Here is a 20,871-nt window from a genome sequence, read left to right as displayed (position 1 = left end):
AGATTCGATTATAGGGATTGTAGCTTAAGATAATTAAGTCTCATTGTTTTCTCAGTGAAAGTTTATAAGCACTAGGTGTAAGGCTGAAGCTCGAAAGGTTCCTTACACTAAAATACAATATTTTGTTTTTAAAAGATGATATTTTATTTTGTTTTTTTTTAAATTATGTAAGGATTGTTGGAAATATTTAATATAATTTAAAAAATAAATAATTAAAATAAAATCTTAATGTTGTTAATATTTTTATGTAATATTAAATATAAAGGTAAATATTATTTATGGCTGATAAAAAATTTAAACTTTATTACCAATTAATATTTTATTTAATCAGATTTATTATAATTAATTCATATTCCATTTCCTTTTATCTCATATTACTATTTGTACAAGGAAAAGATGCAACAAACAATCAATTTATAAAAAATATTTTTTGTCTTTTATTCTATATTGTCTTTAAGACATTGGTGTTCATAAGGTTTATAGATAGTTGGGAAAAAAATCAACAACTTTATTGTCCTAAGATGGTAGGTGTCCAAGATGAGAATAAGGGTTCTCTAGGTTCGGTTTTAAAGCTTGTGGTGGATCCTGTGGAGGAGCCTATGTTGAAGCCTATAGTTCAGTCTATTATGGTGCCTTCTCTTATGATACCATTTGTTCAGTCACGACATGAGCCAAATCATGATAATGTTTGTGTTGTGAAATGTATATTATATTATTAAGACTTTAGAAGTTTCTACTAGTGGTAGTGTGCTAGTAGATTCTTATTATTTGGTTAATATGTCTTTTTTTTAAGGATGTCACTTCTATTGTCAATAGTTTGCATGATTTACAACATCTCGATTCACTTCATAGTAATTATGAGACAACTCCTAATTTTTTGACTTTTAAGAAAACTGGTTTTGTTAAAAATTGAAAATTGCTTCCAACTAGACTAATATAGTTGATGAGATGGATGATTCTAATACCAAAGATAATGATGAACTAGTTCAAATTATAAGAAAATTTAATAGGATAGTTTAAAGAAAATTAATATTAAATCTTCTCAAGGATTTCTAAAAAAGTGTGTTATAAAAATCTTTTGGAATGTGAAAGAGTTAGCTAACGACAAATCTTGTGATATGATGATGAATTTGATTAATGATTGTTTAGTGTTGCATTGGTTTACAACTTTTCATCAATGCACTTACTTAATTTTTCTTTTTATAATAAGTATTTTTTCTTATGGGTGCAATGTAATTGATAGATTTGTTTGATTCTCCATGTTTTTTTTTAAATAAAATTTTTATGCAATAACATTAATATCAAACATGAATCTATTTAAAGAAAACAAAAATATTAAAATTATAAGTTTAAGAATTATATGTAATTAATACTTGAATTTCAATTAATAAAATGTGAACTGAAACTTATTGCTATACTTATTTATAAAAATATATCGTAATATCTTATAAATTAATGATTAATGTACCAAATCAATAAATTAATTATTATTTTTTAAATACATTTGTTACTAATCTTTTTGTCATGTTATTTTTAATTGAAGACTAAAAACCTATATAAAAACATCACCTTTAAATAAATGATTATTCATATCTTTAACTCATACTCATTTTTTTATATTATCAATATCACTCTTTTTTAAGTAGCCTTCAACAAGTATTCGAACGATCACTTTCAAAGTTAATTTTCTATAAATCTATAGCTTGATGTAAAGATTTTTTAGCATTCAATAGCTCATGCAGCAAGGCTCAAGGATGTAAGTAATAACAGTACATTTTGAAATATATTTATTTTAAAATGCTTCTGGAAAACTTAACTCAAACGTTTTTAATACATTCCTAACAACAACTTTTAAGCAGTATATAAATTTTAAAGTTATTTTCGTAAGTATAACATAGAGTAGGAAAAAAAATATAGATGGAGATCAAAATATCACCAGAGGCTTTTACTTCCTGCACACTTTAATTTCTTTGTACATAGCCTCAAACTTATGAAATGCCCATTTTACCCTCTGAAAAGTGAATAAGATTTTGAAAGCTTTTTGAAATTTTCGTAACAATAATTTCAGAACGAAATTTTCAGAACATTATTTCCGAAATAAAATTTCTGAAATATTTAAATTATGTTTCAGAATACATTTTTCAAAATAGAATTTTTGAAAAAAGCTTTTAGAAACTCAGAAAATGTATTCGTGATGAGTGTTTCAAAATATTCATATATATATATATATATATATATATATATATATATATATATTTATTTATTGAATATATTTTGAAAAAAGCTTCACGAAACAAATGGATGTGTTATGGAAAAAACATTTTAGAACAAGTTTTTTTTTCTCTCTTCTTCCTATGAATAGTGTTTAAGTTGTTTTCTAATATTGTGGGGCTGTAGTTAGTATTTGTGAGAGTGCAGAAAATAACAGCCCGATGGGGAACTTGAAAAGCCCGAAGGTTTTTACACTCAGAATCTACAAGTCAATTTCGATATTCACAGTCGAAAATACTACTGACGAAATTTGTTTCCGTGATTAAAATACTTCTTTGTTTCGATGATATTTAGTTTTACACGATGGTTAATAAAAATAAAAATGACAAAATATAATTTAACTGTTTTATACCCTTAATTTACCATAAAGTCTATGATGAAATGTTCACTCATTCTCCTGAATCTATTTATTGGTCTAGTAATATGTTAGGTCAAAAATACTTTAAAACAAACGCAATGTCATCAAATTTTTATTTAAATAATTTCGTTTTATTGATTTTTTGGAACAAATTGAAGTTTCTAACATATTATTTCAGAAACAACAAACTCACATTTTTCTTATTTTTTTATGAATTCATTATTGTTTTTAATACAGAGGATCAGAGGGAGTATCAATATCAATTAAAATCAAACTTATATTTTATGTTAAATTTTAAAAATAATAACTAATGTTTTTTTTGTTAAAAAGTAACATAATAATTTTCAAAATTAACGTAATAATACTTTTAAAATAAATATTCTTTCATTTCTTATTTCTATATATTTTAAAATCTCATTTCCACAATTATCTTTTCTTTCGATCTATTTTCTCTCCTTATTTCACTTTTAATCCAAACAAAACACTCATATTAAAAAGTAATTACCTTGAGTTTCTTAAAGTACACTTATAATTTATTAATTTTTTTTAGAAGTAAGAGAGCAGCATATCAGTTGAAATTTGACACTTCACCCACAAATTTTTCTTTAAGTATGTTTTTAATTACAAAATAATAAAAATCTCTTTCATTATTTGTTATTAACTTTTTCTAAAGTACTAATAAAATGAATCACGTTGTTGAATTGGACGAGAAAGAATCACATTGACCACGAACTTCAACCTTTTCTTTCTGAAGATGATTTGCAGTTTAGGCCTTGAATTTATTTGTATTTACATATTATTCCAGCGTGCGAAGCACACCTCATATGTCAAGCGCTGGTATAAAACCGGCGTCGTACGCTAACCATGGTGGGAAGCTTCAAAATTCAAAGCTGAGTGAGTAAAATTACGCTAACCATTCCATTTCCCTCTAAAATGGCGTCAAGTAAAATGAGGGTGGATGAGCTTCGAATGGAGCTTCATTATCGTGGACTCTCCATCACCGGAACAAAACCCACTCTGGTACTCTCTAACTAAAATCACACTCTTTCACTCTCTCTCTCTCCTCTCTCTCTCTGATACTTCCATAATTCCAGCTGCGTAGACTTGAAGCTGCTGTTCGCAAAGAAACTCGAAATGCGACGAGTGAAGCTGATGCTAGTTCCCCTCCTAGAACTAGAAAGAGAGCTAGGGATTCTCAAAATCATGATTCTAATCACTCCCAAGAAATCGAGATTGCAGAGGAGGCAAAAGAGGAAGCGGTGAAGATGGTGACCGCAACCAAAAAGGGCGTGGCAATTCTCGATCAGTATCTTCCGGATTCTGTGAAAACGCACTATCATGTTCTGCGACTGGTAAGTTTAGTAACAATTGTGAGGCTCAGTTGTTCTAACATCCACTAAAATTTTAGAGTAAAAACATATTTTTGACATCACTATTTCCTTGAACAATGTCTTGCTTCAGGATTAAAAACGTATTTTTTTAAAAAATGAGAATATATGTCTTTTTAATTTACGGAGCCAAATACGGTTTATTCAAATTTCAGATGTTAAAAACATAATTAAACCTGATTGCAATATTAACTTAGCAAAGTTGTTTTTTTGTTGTTATTGTCGTCTGTCATGTGCTATCATTTGCTGATTGGTGGTGGTTTCTTAGTGTGTTTGGGGCTCACGTGTTTTGGTACGCTTTTGAACAATGCAGGGTGGTGATGTCTATGATGCCATGTTGAATCAGACAAATGTCAGGGACAACAATAACAAGTTCTATGTGATTCAAGTTCTTGGTTAATTTCAATTCCATCTGCCTATTGATGATTTATGATAGCTTTTTGTTGATGCGTTGATGTATTGCATTTGTTCTTTATAGCTGTCGAATTTTGATAAACTTCTTTATAAGCATTTGCAGGAAAACAAAATTAGAAGTAAAATGTATTGAGTTTATCCATGAACTAAAAGCTCCTTAGTAACCTTATCTTTTCAAAAGTTAAACGAAAATGCTTTTATGAAAGTTAAGTACGTTATTTGATTTTAGCTTATGCAACAGTTCAGTTCATTTTATTTCTTATTCTCTTCCAGTGCAAGTGCTTACAAAAAATTTTATCCTAACAAAGCCAAACAATAGTTTGCAGGAGCTTCTCTCTCCCCCACAATTGTGGGATTGCTTTTTATCTTTCATTTTGGAATATCAGATGATTACTTGAGAGAGATATGAAAATTTGATATCAGTTATCTCCAACTCAACTAGTTATGAAAATTTGTTGCTTGAGTTGTAGAAGACTTGCTTTGTATAATGCTTAACCAGCAGCCTTTTCTGTTTATTGCACTGGTTCTTCTGACTGTGTATATCAAATTATTTTTTCAGAATCGGATAGTGGCGGTGAATACCTTGTTTACAATAGATGGGGAAGGGTAGGTGTAAAGGGCCAAGACAAGATACATGGTCCTTACAAATCATGTGAGAGTGCCATTCAGGAGTTTGAACAAAAGTTTTTAGCCAAGACCAAAAATGCTTGGTCCGATAGGGATAGTTTTGTTAGCTATCCTAAAAGTTATGTTTGGATCGAAATGGACTACAGTGGCAAGGAAAATGAATCTACTGTGAGTATGGGACTCTATTCCTCTTGCTGTATTTTCTTTTGCTTCATATAACTTTGGTCCACTTGCTACTGATAGTGAAGTTAGTTCACCGTGTCTTGTGTATAAAGGCATTTGTATAGACTAAACTTCCCTTTTTTCATTCTATGGTAAATTGTACTAAGTATTTTGTTTTACTTGGAGTGTTAATGGTGGATTGGGACCAAAAAGAGTATAAACTAACTTGATCGGTCATTTTAAACACTTTGGATCTTGTTTTTAGGTTACTGAAAATCCTGGTCGTGCTTTAGGAAAGCAGCCTACGGAATCTAAACTTGAACCACGTGTTGCAAAATTTATATCTCTTATTTGCAACGTGAGCATGATGAATCAGCAAATGATGGAAATAGGTTAGTTAGTTATTGCTTCTTTCCTTCAGGTCGGATGAGTTACGCCATATGATTCAAAAGCATGCTTGATATATTCTGTTGATTAGTTTAAAGCAATGATATGGTTTCCTTTGATTTGTTAAACAATTGACGGTCAACACTCATTTCATGCATTTGAATTCTTCATTCTAGAATTGTGATATAGCCTCATTCAATATTCTTGACGTGCATTATTAACTGTGACATCTTTTCATCAGGGTACAATGCAAACAAGTTGCCCCTTGGAAAACTTAGCAAATCAACAATTTTAAAGGTAGGCCTTTGGGCATGTAGTATTTGTTTATTTCATTTCATATTCCTATTAAAAGTCTATCACACACACTCATTTCTACTTTTGGCATTGTCATGTTGTTGGAATCAATATTTGTTAATATCGTTGAGCTTTTATTATTTTTCCTTTTATATTTGGGTAATTCAAGGTATTCATTTGTACAACGATCCTCAATTTTCATATATTGTTATTAAGAAGCCTTTGGACTTCAATTCGCTACATTTTTGCTTTTTAGAAACTAATAAATACTAAGAACATACAAAACACAAGTTCATTTACATCTTTACACCTTGATCATAGTGCAAAGTTCTCTTGGGCTGGGATTTGGTTGTTTTCATCTTTTTGCGAACTGCTACAGCATTTCAACTTTCATATCTTGTCTTCTTCAGAGATTAACTGTATATTTTGTGAACTATTAAGGGCTATGAAGTTCTGAAAAGACTTGCTAATGTGATTGATAAAGGTGACAGGAAAGTTATGGAGCAATTAAGTGGGTACGGAATTTGATGTTCGTTTTTATTTTCCTCGATGTCCTATGCTTTACTTTTCCTTTGGATGCTTGCATTTTTTATTTACTTTTGAATGAGATGTGTGCTGTTTACCTATAATATAATTCATTTTCTATTACTTGAGGTTGGAATTTCTTGCTTTAAAAATATTGGAAAACTATATTTTATAATTGGTTTATTTTCTTGTTGCAGAGAATTCTACACTGTAATTCCACATGATTTTGGATTCAAAAAAATGTGTAAGCTGTCTCTCTCCTTCTCATTCATCTTAAGAACATGTGCAAAGGTTTATTTCATAATGTTGCTAAATCATAAAAAGATCCTCTTGGTGGCTATGAACTCTCTTTTTTTTAGAGGAATACTAACATGAAAATATGAATATGGCAGCTGTTTTTGTAATTGACACCCCTCAGAAGTTGAAACGCAAGTTAGAAATGGTAATCCTTTTTTCCCAGATGCATTTGTTGATCTAGTTATTTTAGTTGTCTATAGATTATGATAATTATTTTCTTACATTTTGGATGGTGGATTCTCTTACAAGGATTGTTATATACATAAATCATGTACTTCCATTTATGACATTCCTTGGTACCTTCCTCTTGTCCTCTTAGGATCAACTTCTATCAACTCCTTACAATTTTTCCAGAAAAAGAAACTTATAACTTTGTTTGTTTAACCATTGACATTAATTGATTCCTTAATCAAAGGTTGAAGCTCTTAGTGAAATTGAGGTTGCCACAAAGCTTTTGAAAGATGATGCAGAAATGCAGGTATCTCTATTTAATTTTCTTCTTGTAGTTGTCCATATCTGGAATTTTTTAAGTCTTTTCAGTGTTTTTCCTGGGATGCTTATGTTAGTTATTACAGTTATGTTAGGCAATTAAAGGTGTACGTGCGAAAGAATAAGAAGAAGGGAGGAAATAAGTAGCGGGAAAGGTGGTTAGTTGTTAGAAGAGAGAGAGGGAGTATAAATAACAAACAGAATAGGAGAGAGGGGTATCAGATATTTTACTTTTGGGAATAGACTGGTTGTTAGAAGAGAGAAAGGGAGTATAAATAACAAACAAAATAGGAGAGAGGGGTATCAGATATTTTACTTTTGGGAATAGACTGGGCATTTTCCAGTGGAGGAAGGGAGGCTTCCTTGGGGATACTTACCTGTAAATTCTGTTTTTCCATACCTTACAGAATTAATGAAATACATTTACATTCATCTCTTTTCTATTGTTAGAGTGTTGTGAGAGAGGAGATTCTTCTGTTAAGGTTCCCTGCATAAAGGAACCTAACAGATTTGGTCCGACCTGCCGGATAAAAATCGGAAGAGTAATCGTAGCGCGTGAAGAAGAAGAATGGAGGGGAAACTGAACACACTTGAAGGAAGGATAGAGGGACGAATGGTGGCTATAGAGTCGACCCTGGAGGAATTGAAGGCAGGGATGCGAGCGATGACTCTCTCGTTTCAGCGAACTTCAGGACGACGATCCAGGAACCATGATCGGAGTTCCGAAGGAAGTCACGACTCCATCAATGCTGAACGAGAACGACGACCACTAGAAAGTTCGGAGGATGAAGAGGAAGATGACGGAGGAGACGTGCAACGAAGCTGGATGAAGTGCGTCGAACTACCAACGTTCGAAGGAACGGATCCCATGGGCTGGATAGCTAAGGCCGAAAATTTTTTTGATATCCAGAACGTAATGGAGAGGGAGAAGATGAAGTTGGTATACATCTGTATGGAGGGAGGCGCCAGTTATTGGTTCCGCTTCTGGCGGAAGAAGACCCGACACCCAACTTGGAGCGTGTTCACTGCCGCCTTAACGAGGAGGTTTGGGGGAGTAAACAGGGGTTCCGTTTATGAGAAACTGGCCGCTGTGCGACAAAGGGGAAATGTCGACGAATATATACAGGAGTTCGAATTCCTGGTGGCACAAGCAGCTGGAGTAAATGAGGAACAATTATTGGGTTATTTTTTTGCTGGATTGCAGGATGGATTGAGAAATCTAGTGAGGCCACATGACCCACGAGATCTGTTGACAGCGATGGAGCGAGCTCGCGATGTCGAGCAGGCGGGATTGGTATCGCGAGGTAATAACAAAACGGGAGGAAAAGGAGGGACGGCTTGGGGAAGATATGCTCCGAGTTTAGGTACTGTCGCGAGGAAGGAAACTTATCGCGGGTCGACGGAGGGGTCGGTGAATGCCGGTGGCGGGTCGGGAATGAAGAAAGAAGGCGTTTCCAGTAATTTAGTCTCCCGAGCAGGCAGTAGCGAAGGAGGGAATGCCCAAGGAAGAGGAGTAAGGACCTTGCCTTATCCTGAATACATTAAGAGGCGCGAAGAAGGGCGTTGCTTCCATTCCGGAGGTCCTTACAGCCCGGGCCATTGGTGTGCTGAAAGGAGTATGAGGGTGATGATTTTAGCAGAAGAAAATGAAGGAGAAGAGGCTGAAGAGAAGATCGAAATGGAGCAAACAAATATGGAGTTTTCGGTTTTCTCTGCAGGAGGATTGACACAATCTAATATCATGAAGTTACAAGGCTGGGTACAAGGAAGGAAGGTTTTGGTATTAATTGATAGCGGAGCGAGTTACAGCTTTATAGCCACTAGATTGGTGGAGGAATTGGGGTTGGAAAGCATCGATACACCTCCTTATAAAGTGTGCTTGGGAGATGGGCAGAAGAAGGTGGCCCGAAGGTGTTGTTTGGGAGTTCCAGTGATGCTGGAAGGTCTGGAAGTCAGAGATAAGCTGTATCTCTTTGAGTTGGGTGGAGTGGATGTGATATTGGGAGTAACGTGGTTAGCTTCCCTGGGAGAGATTAAAGTGGACTGGGGAAAACTCATCATGAAGGTGGAGCAAGGAGGGAAGGAGATGGAGATAAAGGGGGATCATATGTTGACGCGACGTGTAGTGACTCCAGAAGCCCTTTTCAAGGAAAAGGGAATTGAAATAATGACTCTAGTGTGGAGTTTAAGTAACACATAATTGATGGAAGGGGAGGCAGAGGAGAGCGCTTTAACTCGGGATAAAGAGGTGATGCTGAGGTGAATTCTGAGCGACTTTGAAGAGATATTTCAAGATCCTCAAGGGTTGCCACCAGAAAGAAGAGTAGATCACATAATTCCTTTGAAGGAAGGTACTGAACCTATAAATGTAAGACCATATCGCTATCCTCATGGGATGAAAACAGAAATAGAAAGGCAGGTGGAAGAGATGTTACAGTTGGGCCTTATTAGACCCAGTAATAGCCCCTACTCTAGCCCTGTAATTTTGGTGAAGAAGAAAGATGGGGGCTCGCGGTTTTGTGTAGATTATAGGGCATTAAATAGAGTGATCGTGGCTGATAAATATCCCATACCAGTTATTAAGGAGTTGCTGGATGAACTTCAGGGAGCATCCTATTTCTCAAAAGTGGATCTGAAGGCTGGCTATCATTAGATTAGGATGAGGAGTGAAGATATTCATAAGACTGCCTTTAGGACACACCAAGGCCATTATGAATTTCTAGTTATGCCTTTTGGGCTCACAAATGCACCGGCCACTTTCCAAGACATGATGAACTCGGTTTTAAGACCTTTTCTGAGACAGTTTGTATTGGTGTTCTTTGATGATATCTTGGTCTATAGTAAGACATGGGAGGAGCATTCACAACACCTAGTGCAAGTCTTGAAAGTGTTAGCTGAAAACACACTCTTTGCCAACCAGAAAAAATGTGAATTTGGCAGAAGACAAGTGCGTTATTTGGGACACAAAATATCTGCAGGAGGAGTGGAAATGGATAGAGAAAAGATTGCAGCAGTGTTAGACTGGCCGAAGCCAAAAAGTATCAAAGAATTGAGGGGGTTCTTGGGATTGACTGGTTATTATAGAAGATTTATCAGAAACTATGGGAGGATGGCAAAACCCCTTACGGAATTGCTTAAAAAAGGAAGATTTAAGTGGATTGCAACAGGAACCGAAGCTATGTAGCAGCTCAAAGAGGCTGTAACTACAGCTCCAGTGTTGGCCTTACCTGATTTCAATCAATTGTTTTGTGTGGAGTGTGATGCTTCAGGCTCGAGGGTGGGAGCTGTGCTGTCACAGAACAAAAGGCCCATACCCTTCTTTAGTAAGGCTTTGTCCGAATCCTCTCTTGCTAAGTCCATCTATGAAAAAGAATTGATGGCTTTGGTGCTTGCTATCCAGCATTGGAGGCCATATTTAGTGGGTCAGAAATTTGTTATCTACACCAATCAGAGAAGCCTAAAATATTTATTGGAGCAACACATTACTACTCAAAGCCAGCAAAATTGGCTAGCTAAATTGCTGGGGTATGAGTTTGAAATTAAATACAGAACGGGAGCTTCAAATCATGTGGCAGATGGTCTCTCTAGAAAAGGGGGCGAGTGGGAGGAAGAAGACAAGGTTCTACACCTGATATCCAAACCCTATTGGACAAATTTTCAGGAAATCATGGAAGAAGTTGAGAAAGATAAGGCTTTAAAGAAAGTGATGGAAGACATACGGGCAGATCCGAACTCCCATCCTGCTTATACCTGGAACATGGGAGATTACATTACAAGGGGCGGCTTGTTTTATCAGTACAATCCTCCTGGATACCGCAATTATTGGCAGAGTTTCATAACACGGTTACCAGAGGGCATTCAGGGGTCTATAGGACTTATAGAAGGGTGGCATAGTCTTTATATTGGCCCGGAATGAAGAAGACAGTCACTGACTATGTGGCTGCCTGCCTAGTATGTCAGCAACATAAATACTTGGCATCCTCACCACAAGGTCTCTTGCAACCTTTACCTATTCCAAAAGCCGTATGGGAGGATATAAGCATGGATTTTGTGGTAAAGTTACCTAAATCGCAAGGCTTTGATACTATATTAGTGGTGGTGGATAGGCTTAGCAAATATGGGCATTTCATTCCCATTAAACATCCGTATACAGCAAGATCTATAGCTGCAGTGTTTGTGAAGGAGGTGATTAGATTACATGGCATACCTCTGACCATTGTAAGTGACAGGGACTCAACATTTTTTAGTATATTTTGGCAAGAGATTTTTAGATTGCAGGGCACACAACTTAGGATGAGTACTGCTTACCATCCTGAGACAGATGAACAAACGGAAGTGTTAAACAGGGTGCTAGGAACCTACTTGCGCTGTTTTAGTTAAGAACAGCCCAAGAGTTGGAGTTTGGTGTTGCCCTGGGCGGAATACTGGTACAATACCAGCCATCAGGGGCCTCTAAGTGCACACCCTTTGAAACAGTTTATGGCATACTTCCCCCCACACTGACACGTTTCATTTCAGGGGAAACAGTGGTAGAAGCAGTCGCTCAAGACTTGCAGACCCGAGACGAGGCTTTACAGCAGCTTAGATATCATTTGACCAGGGCCCAAGCACAGATGACACACTATGCCAATAAGAAGAGAGTGGAGGCACAAATCAAGGAAGGAGATTGGGTATTTTTGAAAGTCAGACCTCATAGGCAAACATCTATGCCTACAAGACTCCATCCGAAGCTCTCAGCAAGATATTATAGTCCGTTCCTTGTGGAGAAACAAATAGGTCCAGTAGCCTTTCAACTGCAGTTACCAGCAACATCCAAAATACACCCTGTCTTCCTTGTGTCTCAGCTGAAGTTAGCTATTGGAACGCATACAGTTGAAGGTGATCTTCCTACTGAACTGCAGGATGACAGCCCTCGATATACCCCGGTGAAGGTGCTACAGCAGCGCAGGAACCAGCAATGCCACGGGGAGGAGATAACCCAAGTTCTCATACAGTGGCAGGAGAGTGGTGTTGAAGGCGCTACTTGGGAGGAGGAGCAATATATCAAATAGCAGTTTCCTAACTTCAACCTTGAGGACAAGGTTGATGTTGGGGAGGAGGGTAATGTTAGGCAATTAAAGGTGTACGTGCGAAAGAATAAGAAGGGAGGAAATAAGTAGCGGGAAAGGTCGTTAGTTGTTAGAAGAGAGAGAGAGGGAGTATAAATAACAAACAAAATAGGAGAGAGGGGTATCAGATATTTTACTTTTGGGAATAGACTGGGCATTTTCCAGTGGAGGAAGGGAGGCTTCCTTGGAGATACTTACCTGTAAATTCTGTTTTTCCATACCTTACAGAATTAATGAAATACATATACATTCATCTCTTTTCTATTGTTAGAGTGTTGTGAGAGAGGAGATTCATCTGTTAAGGTTCCCTGCATAAAGGAACCTAACAAGTTACCATATCCGTGTCTCTTTAAGCTACAAGGATAAATTAAATATCTAACGAGCTCCATGCCTATGATATAGGCTGTAGCTGAAGTTTAGTTATGGAAGATAATATACTCATCTTTTTTGCTAGCAATATAGGAGTTATTATTTATTATTATATCGTATTCAGAATCAAAACATAAATGTGTACTGCTGAGAAGAATTTTCTTAGGCGATTCCAAGTATTCAAACAAAGATTTCAAGTGCTATAATGGGTGCTGAAATTATGATGGAAATTCTAATTCTTTAACATCAAGATTAAACTAATTTACAAAGTATGATTAGGATATATTTGATTTGTCCTCGGTACCACATATTTTGAACAAGATATTTTATAGTTGTATTTTTAGATTTGGTGAAACGGCGACTGATGTCCAATATTTATCACATCAAACAACCTTTATGGACTTGCTTTCTCTGGAAAATATGTATTTGCAGTTTTGCACCCATTTCATGAATTTATAGATGTAATGTATTATTTAGCACAATTTTGTATATCCAGGAAGTGCCCTTTTGCAAATAATATCCACTTCGCCAATGAATGAAAGGCATTCTTGTTTTGTTTGTGCTAAGTATTTCCTTCAATTTTAAAAAGCCACCGTTTTAGGCTCATTATTGTAACTCTGGATTTGCTGTAGGGAGATCCACTGTATGCTCATTATCAATGCCTTCATTGCGAACTGGCACCTGTTGAATTTGGTTGCGCTGAATTCTCCATGGTAAACAACTATGCCGTCTTAGGGCTTTGTTGGAAAAATTAAAAGGTTATTCCTATGATATAAAAAAGCTGAGAAAGGAAAAGTGAATTCTAAATGGTGATATAATTTCTTTCCATCTGACATGAAATATATTTGTGTTCCTTAGCGTAAAAATCATTCTCCAAAATTGCTTACTTCAGTCCTTAAATTTGACCTGTTGCTGGCGCTTTAGTTCTTGATCCTGTCAATATCATCTTGTCCCTTTTGATGTCACTAGATTGAAGAGTATATGAAGAACACTCATGCAGAAACACATTCAAACTATACTGTGGACATTGTTCAAATATTTAGGGCATCAAGGGAAGGCGAGGCTGAACGATACAGAAAGGTGACACTTTGGCTAACGATACAGAAAGTTGTGGATCTTTCTCAAATTTTTTTCTACTAGGAATATATTTTTTATTTAAAAGTTTGTTTCGGTTTATGATATAACGTCTATATTTTGACCTTGTGCATTGAGAAAATTGCTTTTTGATTGTGTGACAGTTCGCTAGTACAAAAAATAGGATGCTTTTGTGGCATGGTTCTCGGCTCACAAACTGGACAGGAATTTTATCTCAAGGTCGTTTCTTCTCTTATTTGTACAGTAGTTCTTTGGTTTGTGAGCATGTGCATATGGAGTATGGATGTTATATGTTTTGATGCATCATTATCTGAGTCTGAGATGAACATACCATTGTCAGGTTTACGCATAGCCCCTCCTGAGGCACCTGTAACTGGCTACATGTTTGGAAAGGGGGTGTACTTTGCTGACATGTTCTCAAAAAGTGCAAATTATTGCTATGCTACTCGTACGGCTAAAGATGGCGTGCTCCTTTTATGTGAGGTTGTTTCTTGTTTAATGAAAGCGTTGCTACATTACTAATATATATGCTCCCAGAAAAGAGGACTGAAACTCCAATAATCAATTTAACCAATTGTTGTTACTTGTCAAACATGATTTGACAATTATAACAGCCCAAGTTCGAGAAATTTGCGCTCTTTTTTATGGTATGTTTCTGGAATATAATGAGAATATATGCAAGGTTCTATTTAGAAGATCAATCTTATAATATATTTACCATGACTTAATTAGCAATTTAGTCCTTTTATCCGAGGCTTTTGAATAGTTTTAGTCTCTATATTTGCTTTTGACTCCTAATATTTGTTAAATAGAGTCAACGTGATCCCTTTCATTAATTTGGTTTTAACGTTGTTTGAAAGATGACCACATGGCAGTCTAATAAAAGGCTTAATTTATAATCTGATTTCTATAATTAGGCCTATAATTCATTTTTTTTCCTATGTTTCTCTTTTTACTCAATTGAATCCGCAGATTGTTTAAATAGAGATAATGTTGTTAGTTCCTTGAAATCAACCTTAAGGAGGTGATCACATGTGAGTCTAAACCCTCTTCTCTCTCTCCAACACCTTCTTTGGTGACACAATTCTACCAAGATCATCTCCTTTATATCCAAGTTTTTGTTTTTGTCTACTGCATCGTAGGAGAGATGGACATATGAACCCAATTGTGGTTTTTGGGTTCATTCTTAAGATCTCACGCTGATAGAAAAAGGACCACATTGTTTTTATGTAAAAAATATAGGGATTTAATTGAGTTAGAAGAAAAATATATGAACAAAATTACTGTGTAAGCCTTTTATTGGACTGACACGTAGTCATTGTCGAAACGATAATAACGCCAATTTAATGGAAGAGACCATAATGACTTTATTTAACAAATGTAGGGACCAATTTGAATCAATGGTCTAAATATCTGAATCAAACTATTAACTATGCCTATTTACTATTGATCAACTTCTTCAAAAAGTTTGATTTATATTAACTTCTTTACTGTGCTGCAATATGTCAATATTGATCCAATTATCTAGTAAATATTCTCTTATTTGCTGTATTTTATAGGTTGCACTGGGAGAGATGGCTGGGCTTCTAAATGCCTGCTATGATGCCGATCAGTTGCCTGAAGGAAAACTGAGGTTTGTTCTCCAATTTTTCAACTATCACTCCTCTCTCATACAGGCACATTTATTATTATTTATTAAAATTAGTTTAAGATCAACTAAATTGATTATAAGACCACTAAATAGGGAGCGGTACCCACGACTTTCGATGAGGCTGGCATGGATTTCAATCAATGATAGTGTGTAACAAACATTTTTCATTGTAATTCAATGACAAAATCTATATTGATCAATTGGCTTATGTAGTTGACCAAAATAAAATGAATATTTATGCCTTCATCTAAGTTCAGTTAGTATAACAAGTTTCCAGGGATCCTAGATCCCTTTTGACCCCACAATAAATGCACTACTTTTTGCTTTACTAGTTAAGTTTATATACTTTGCAATCTCATCCTGCAGCACAAAAGGATTAGGAGCTACTGCTCCTGATCCCTCAAAAGCACGGGAACTTGAAGATGGGCTCGTAGTTCCCGTAGGAAAGCCAGAAAAAAATTTATGCCTCAAGGTATGCACTTTAACATGAAAGTTTTTTTTCTTTTTTATTAGCGGGGAGGTTTGTTGTTGATGATTGTCATGATTTAATGCTTCATATTTATTCTCTATCACTTTGTATTGCAGAGCGAACTACTGTACAATGAATACGTTGTTTATAATGTAGAGCAGATTAGGATGCGATATATTGTTCACGTAAATTTCAATTTTAAGAATAGAAGAAGTTAGCGGCTAAATGATTACAATGTTGTTTGTGTATTTTATCATTTTCTGGTTCGCCTAGCCAATCAACAATCATTATTGATGTAAATTATTCCGAGTCAAAGGTTAATTGGTCGCTCCTTTCTTATCTTTAGTAATAGTTTAAGCCAAAAGAATCAAATGGAAATTAGGATGACAAAATTAAGAAAGGTAAGGGATACAAATAAAAACACTAAATAGAGACAGGTAAGGGATTCTTCAATTTCTTTGCCAGTTTTAGTTATTGTATTCTTTTTATAAATAATATGCTATTGGGTGATGATGTACACCTCCTTTTCTGTCATAAAAATACACGCTTTGCTTCTATCTACTTTTTTACTTTACTATGTACAACAACTTTCTACTCTTACTAATTGTTTATCCTCACGTGCATAACATATCTACCACATTTATATTATATACTAGACATGGCATTTTGTTATTATATATGTTAACTTCTTTTTGTACACTACACAGCTAAGATATTAATTTAATCCTATAAAAGACCTTTTTTAGGATACTACATAAGCAAGCTAAATATTAATAGACAATAATAATTGCTTTTATTTTCAAAACTTATTTAATATGTAGATTTTCAAAGGGTGAAGTTGATAATGTATTTTTTTCTCCATATATACTCACTTAATTTTACTCATTTAAGTTTGTAATATTTAAGTTTGCATCTCCTTTGAATTGGTATTTGGAAAAGGAAAATTTTTAAATCAAGTTTTGAATGACTTTCTTATTAACTTTATATTATTAAACAATACTTTACATGAACCGCGGTTTGAATTGTTCTTACAAAACAAAAATCTTCAGACGTTGATGATTATTCAGACATAAACTTTAACCTTTGTAATTTGTGCTTTTCTGATTGTTCATCTTTTGTAATGAGATGAAGTATTTTTTTCTTAGTTCTAATATTTCACAAGTTCACGTCTCGTTTAAGTCTAAACCAAACCCTCCAAAAAAAAAAAAAGTGGACTTTAAGTGAATGAATAATGTACTTTTGCGATCGTTCAACAAAGTTCCACAGTCAATTAACATTTTTATTATACTAAATTCATTTTTCAATTATTATAATTACCTATTATTTATATTCTACATTGTAATGTAATGGTTTCTTAAGGGAAGGTAATATTTACACCCATTAGAAATAATGGTAAAAGAAATTAGTTTGAAGTTGAGTATTTGCATAAACACGTTGGTAAATGACAAAAAGAAAATCCGATAAAATATTTAGCATAAGATTATAATATTTACTTATATTCGTCTTTTCATTTTTCCAAGTACTTGATTAATTTAATGTTTAAATATCCTTATTTTAATATCTGAATATCTATATTTATTAAAAGTTTCATTTCATAGTCTAATTTTTATTATTTTAAATTTGTGCTGGTATCTTGGTGTATTTAATTGATATTTTAAAACATTTATTTTATAAAAATGTGTTGTAGTATTCAATTGCATTTTTTAAATATTAAAAATTATTTATGATATTACTTTTCTTTTAGAAAATTAAAACGACGGCATTTAATTGAACTTTTAAAATACTTAAAAAAAATAAAAATAATGCAAATTTCAATAGATAATATTGTTAATTGAATTTTTATAAATTTAGTGTCTTTCTATTTGTGTGTATGAAAATCTTTCCAATAAAACAATTGTTATTAAAAATTCTATGAAAAATAACAAAGGAAAAGGAAAAAAATAATAGAAAAATATGTCAATTATTTTTGTTTTTATTTTAAAAGTAAAAAATTGTCGATAACTTCATTCTTTTAATGGATAAGAAAATGAGTGTAAAAATTTGTACGTGAAAATTCTTATTAAATATTTACATGAAAATAAATCAATATATAAATTAAATTTTATAAAGCAACTTTTAAAATTAAAATTTATAAATATGTTTTTATTAATGATTTGATTAATACTTTTTTATTTTTTGTTCATATGCGTTAGTAATGTCCTTATTACTTTTGAAATATACGACCTGCCTTTTGATTCTTATATGAAAATAAAATTTTCATTATACTTTTTCTATATCTCCTCACATATAATATACAACCCATTCATCTTTTTCTTTGATAGTTTGAGAATCAACTTAGTTACTAGTTATTATAAACATAGCCACTCAAACAACTTTTTTCTAATTTTTCGGTGTCACTTTTTTTCTAGTTTAGTGAAATTGTATTATATATAGTTTAGTGTAAAACACATCTTAAAAGTCATTTATTGAAGATTACGTGTTGTTTACCAAGAACTATGTGTTGTCTATAAGGACTAGGTGTCACTTATAGAGAGTTATTTGTTGTCTACTAGGACCATGTGTCGTCTATTAGAGTTAATGGTGAACCACCTACTAAGTGGCCTAGTCGAGTACTTATCGATCTATTTGACTACTAAACGGTTTGTCTGACTATTTGTTGGCATGTAGACTTGTCCAACCACTTATCGACCTGTCTGACCACCACTATCCGACTACAAGCTGGCCCGTCCTACTATCACCCTCCAACCACAAGCCAGCCCGTTCGATTACCTCTTAGACTACCAAAGCTAATGAAGTACTAATATATAACTTAGTAAGATCTAGGTCAAACAACTCATGAGACAAATGAGCCACTGGGCCGACTCAGACCCATCTAGGTGATGACCCACAAACGTCATAATTATCCTATAAATAATACAATCGCCGAGGAACATAATTTACGTTCATTATTACAACAATAACTATTATTTGACTCACTCGTCTATCTTGGATGTAATGTCTTTTACGGACACACCTTCTCTCGATCTTGAAGAGATTAGGACCTAGAGCATGTTGGCTTCAAGGTCTGAAGTTGGAAGCACACCCCTTCTCGGTCTGAAGTTACCTCCAAGTCTTAGAGCAACTCAATTTGAAAAGTAATGAATTTTTGCTAAAAATAGTTCAAAAGGTCTCCAAGGAAGTGTACTCGACATTGTAAGAACAATTTGTTATAATTATTTTTGTTTAATTCATTATCTATTGATTTTATTATTTAAAGGATACGTTGATTGTAACTCTCGTAATTGACATGGTAATTTATTTTTCCACTTATAATTTGCATATTAACGTGCCTTTTATAATTTTATACACCATTATTTTTATAAATAATTTATATAAAAGGAAAAATAAGCAACTTACATTATAAATGTAATTTTCTTCATCAAGAAGATACATGTTTTAAATGGAATTGCAGTTAACTTCTACTATTAAAATCAATTTGATCAATTTTAGTGTGAGTTTGGAAGAGTTAATATAGAATTAGAATTTTCTTTTAAATTGTGTTGTTCATCTACTTTATCTTTATAATTCATTGGACATCGATGTTGATGTAGTAAAAATATTAGTATTGTAAAATATAAAGCTGGTAATAAAGAGAAGAAAGAATGACTAATTTTTTGTGTCAACTTAATAAGAGATAAAAAATTCAATCAAAAGGATACAAATACAGGGTTACACATAATTAATAGAAATAATTAAATTTCATAAAAACTAATATGAGTAACGGTAGAAAAATTAATTATTAGAGAATATGTCTAGTTAAAACCTTAGTAGGAAAAACCCTTTGAAATAAAAATCTATAAGGAAATATGTATCATTTTTATTATAATGGTCATCAAATATTTTATTTCTCCTCCTTATCTAAACTCACATCATTAAATCACAGAGTCCAATCTTGTGAACCAATTACTCAAAAGTTCTCTTTGGTAAAGACTTTGTAAATACATATGCCAGATTTTCGTATGAATGAATCTTTTGAATCTCTATATCATCTTTTCTTTGAAGATCATGAGTAAAAAAGAATTTTGAGAGAATATGTTTTGTTTTATCTTCTTTAATATACCTTTCTTTTAATTGAGCAATACATTCTATTGTCTTGATATATGGTTATTGATTCCAGTTTTCCAACGATAAATCACAAGTTTGTTGCACATGTTAAATTATAAACCTTAACCTAACACATTCATGACTTACCTCATGTAATGCTAAAATTTCTACATGATTTGACAATATTGTTGTTATGGTTTGTTTCATAGATCGCCATGAAATCGTTGTGTCACCACATGTGAACAAATATCCTATTTATGATTAATCCATTAAATCATTATATCTGATTTTGAATCATTTGGATAAAATATAAGCTCATATTCTCTGTACCTTTAAGATAACGAAGGATATGTTTTACTCTAATAGAATGTCTTGTTGGTGAACAAGTATATCTTGCTAACAAATTTATAACAAATGTTATATCAGGTCGAGTATAATTAGCAAGATACATTAGTACTCCTATAACACAAAGATGTGACACTTACGTTCTTCATTCTTTTCTTGAGGTTTAAAAGAGTCATTTTCAACATCTAATGACCTCACAACCATTGGAGTGCATAATGAATTTGACTTGTCCATATATAAGTTTGTTGATGTATAAAAACACCTTTATTGAAATACTTAGTTTGTAATCTCGAACGAAACTTTATCCTTCGAAAATCTTTCATCTCGAACGAAACTTTATCCTTTGAAGATCTTTCATCTCAAATTCTTTCTTTAAGCAATCAGTTACCTTTGTGAGCTCATTAGAAGTTTCAACTATTCTTATGTCAACTACATGAACAAAAATAATGGAACATTCATTTTTGATCTTTTCATATAAATATAAGGACAAATAGGATAATTTCTATACCCTTCTTTTAACAAGGACTCACTAAGAGGAT

The 20,871-nt window shown here is 33.5% G+C and overlaps 1 protein-coding gene across 1 annotated transcript; it reads left to right on the top strand.

Moving 5' to 3' along the window:
* Positions 1 to 3,447: 3,447 nt before the first annotated feature.
* Positions 3,448 to 16,245, top strand: LOC108346138 (poly [ADP-ribose] polymerase 2). The gene is made up of 17 exons (XM_017585142.2): positions 3,448 to 3,649; positions 3,724 to 3,981; positions 4,331 to 4,412; positions 4,991 to 5,226; positions 5,486 to 5,612; positions 5,849 to 5,904; positions 6,343 to 6,416; positions 6,624 to 6,670; positions 6,819 to 6,868; positions 7,139 to 7,201; positions 13,322 to 13,402; positions 13,659 to 13,769; positions 13,928 to 14,003; positions 14,125 to 14,267; positions 15,344 to 15,417; positions 15,802 to 15,907; positions 16,021 to 16,245. Exons 1-17 carry the CDS (start codon positions 3,563 to 3,565, stop codon positions 16,120 to 16,122), a joined length of 1,773 nt encoding a protein of 590 aa, XP_017440631.1. The 5' UTR covers positions 3,448 to 3,562; the 3' UTR covers positions 16,123 to 16,245.
* The last annotated feature ends 4,626 nt before the right edge of the window (positions 16,246 to 20,871 follow it).

The sequence above is a fragment of the Vigna angularis genome, chromosome 3 (genome assembly GCF_016808095.1).
Source record: "Vigna angularis cultivar LongXiaoDou No.4 chromosome 3, ASM1680809v1, whole genome shotgun sequence".
Lineage (NCBI taxonomy): Eukaryota > Viridiplantae > Streptophyta > Magnoliopsida > Fabales > Fabaceae > Vigna > Vigna angularis.
The sequence above is the reverse complement of the archived record's forward strand: the minus strand, read 5'-3'. Positions and strand labels throughout refer to the sequence as shown.

Coding starts and splice junctions, on each gene's coding strand:
- LOC108346138 (XM_017585142.2), top strand. CDS start 3,563: ATGGCGTCAAGTAAAATGAGGGTGGATGAGCTTCGAATGGAGCTTCAT. Junction 5,227..5,485: donor GCAAGGAAAATGAATCTACT/GTGAGTATGGGA, acceptor TCTTGTTTTTAG/GTTACTGAAAATCCTGGTCG. Junction 6,869..7,138: donor TGAAACGCAAGTTAGAAATG/GTAATCCTTTTT, acceptor CCTTAATCAAAG/GTTGAAGCTCTTAGTGAAAT.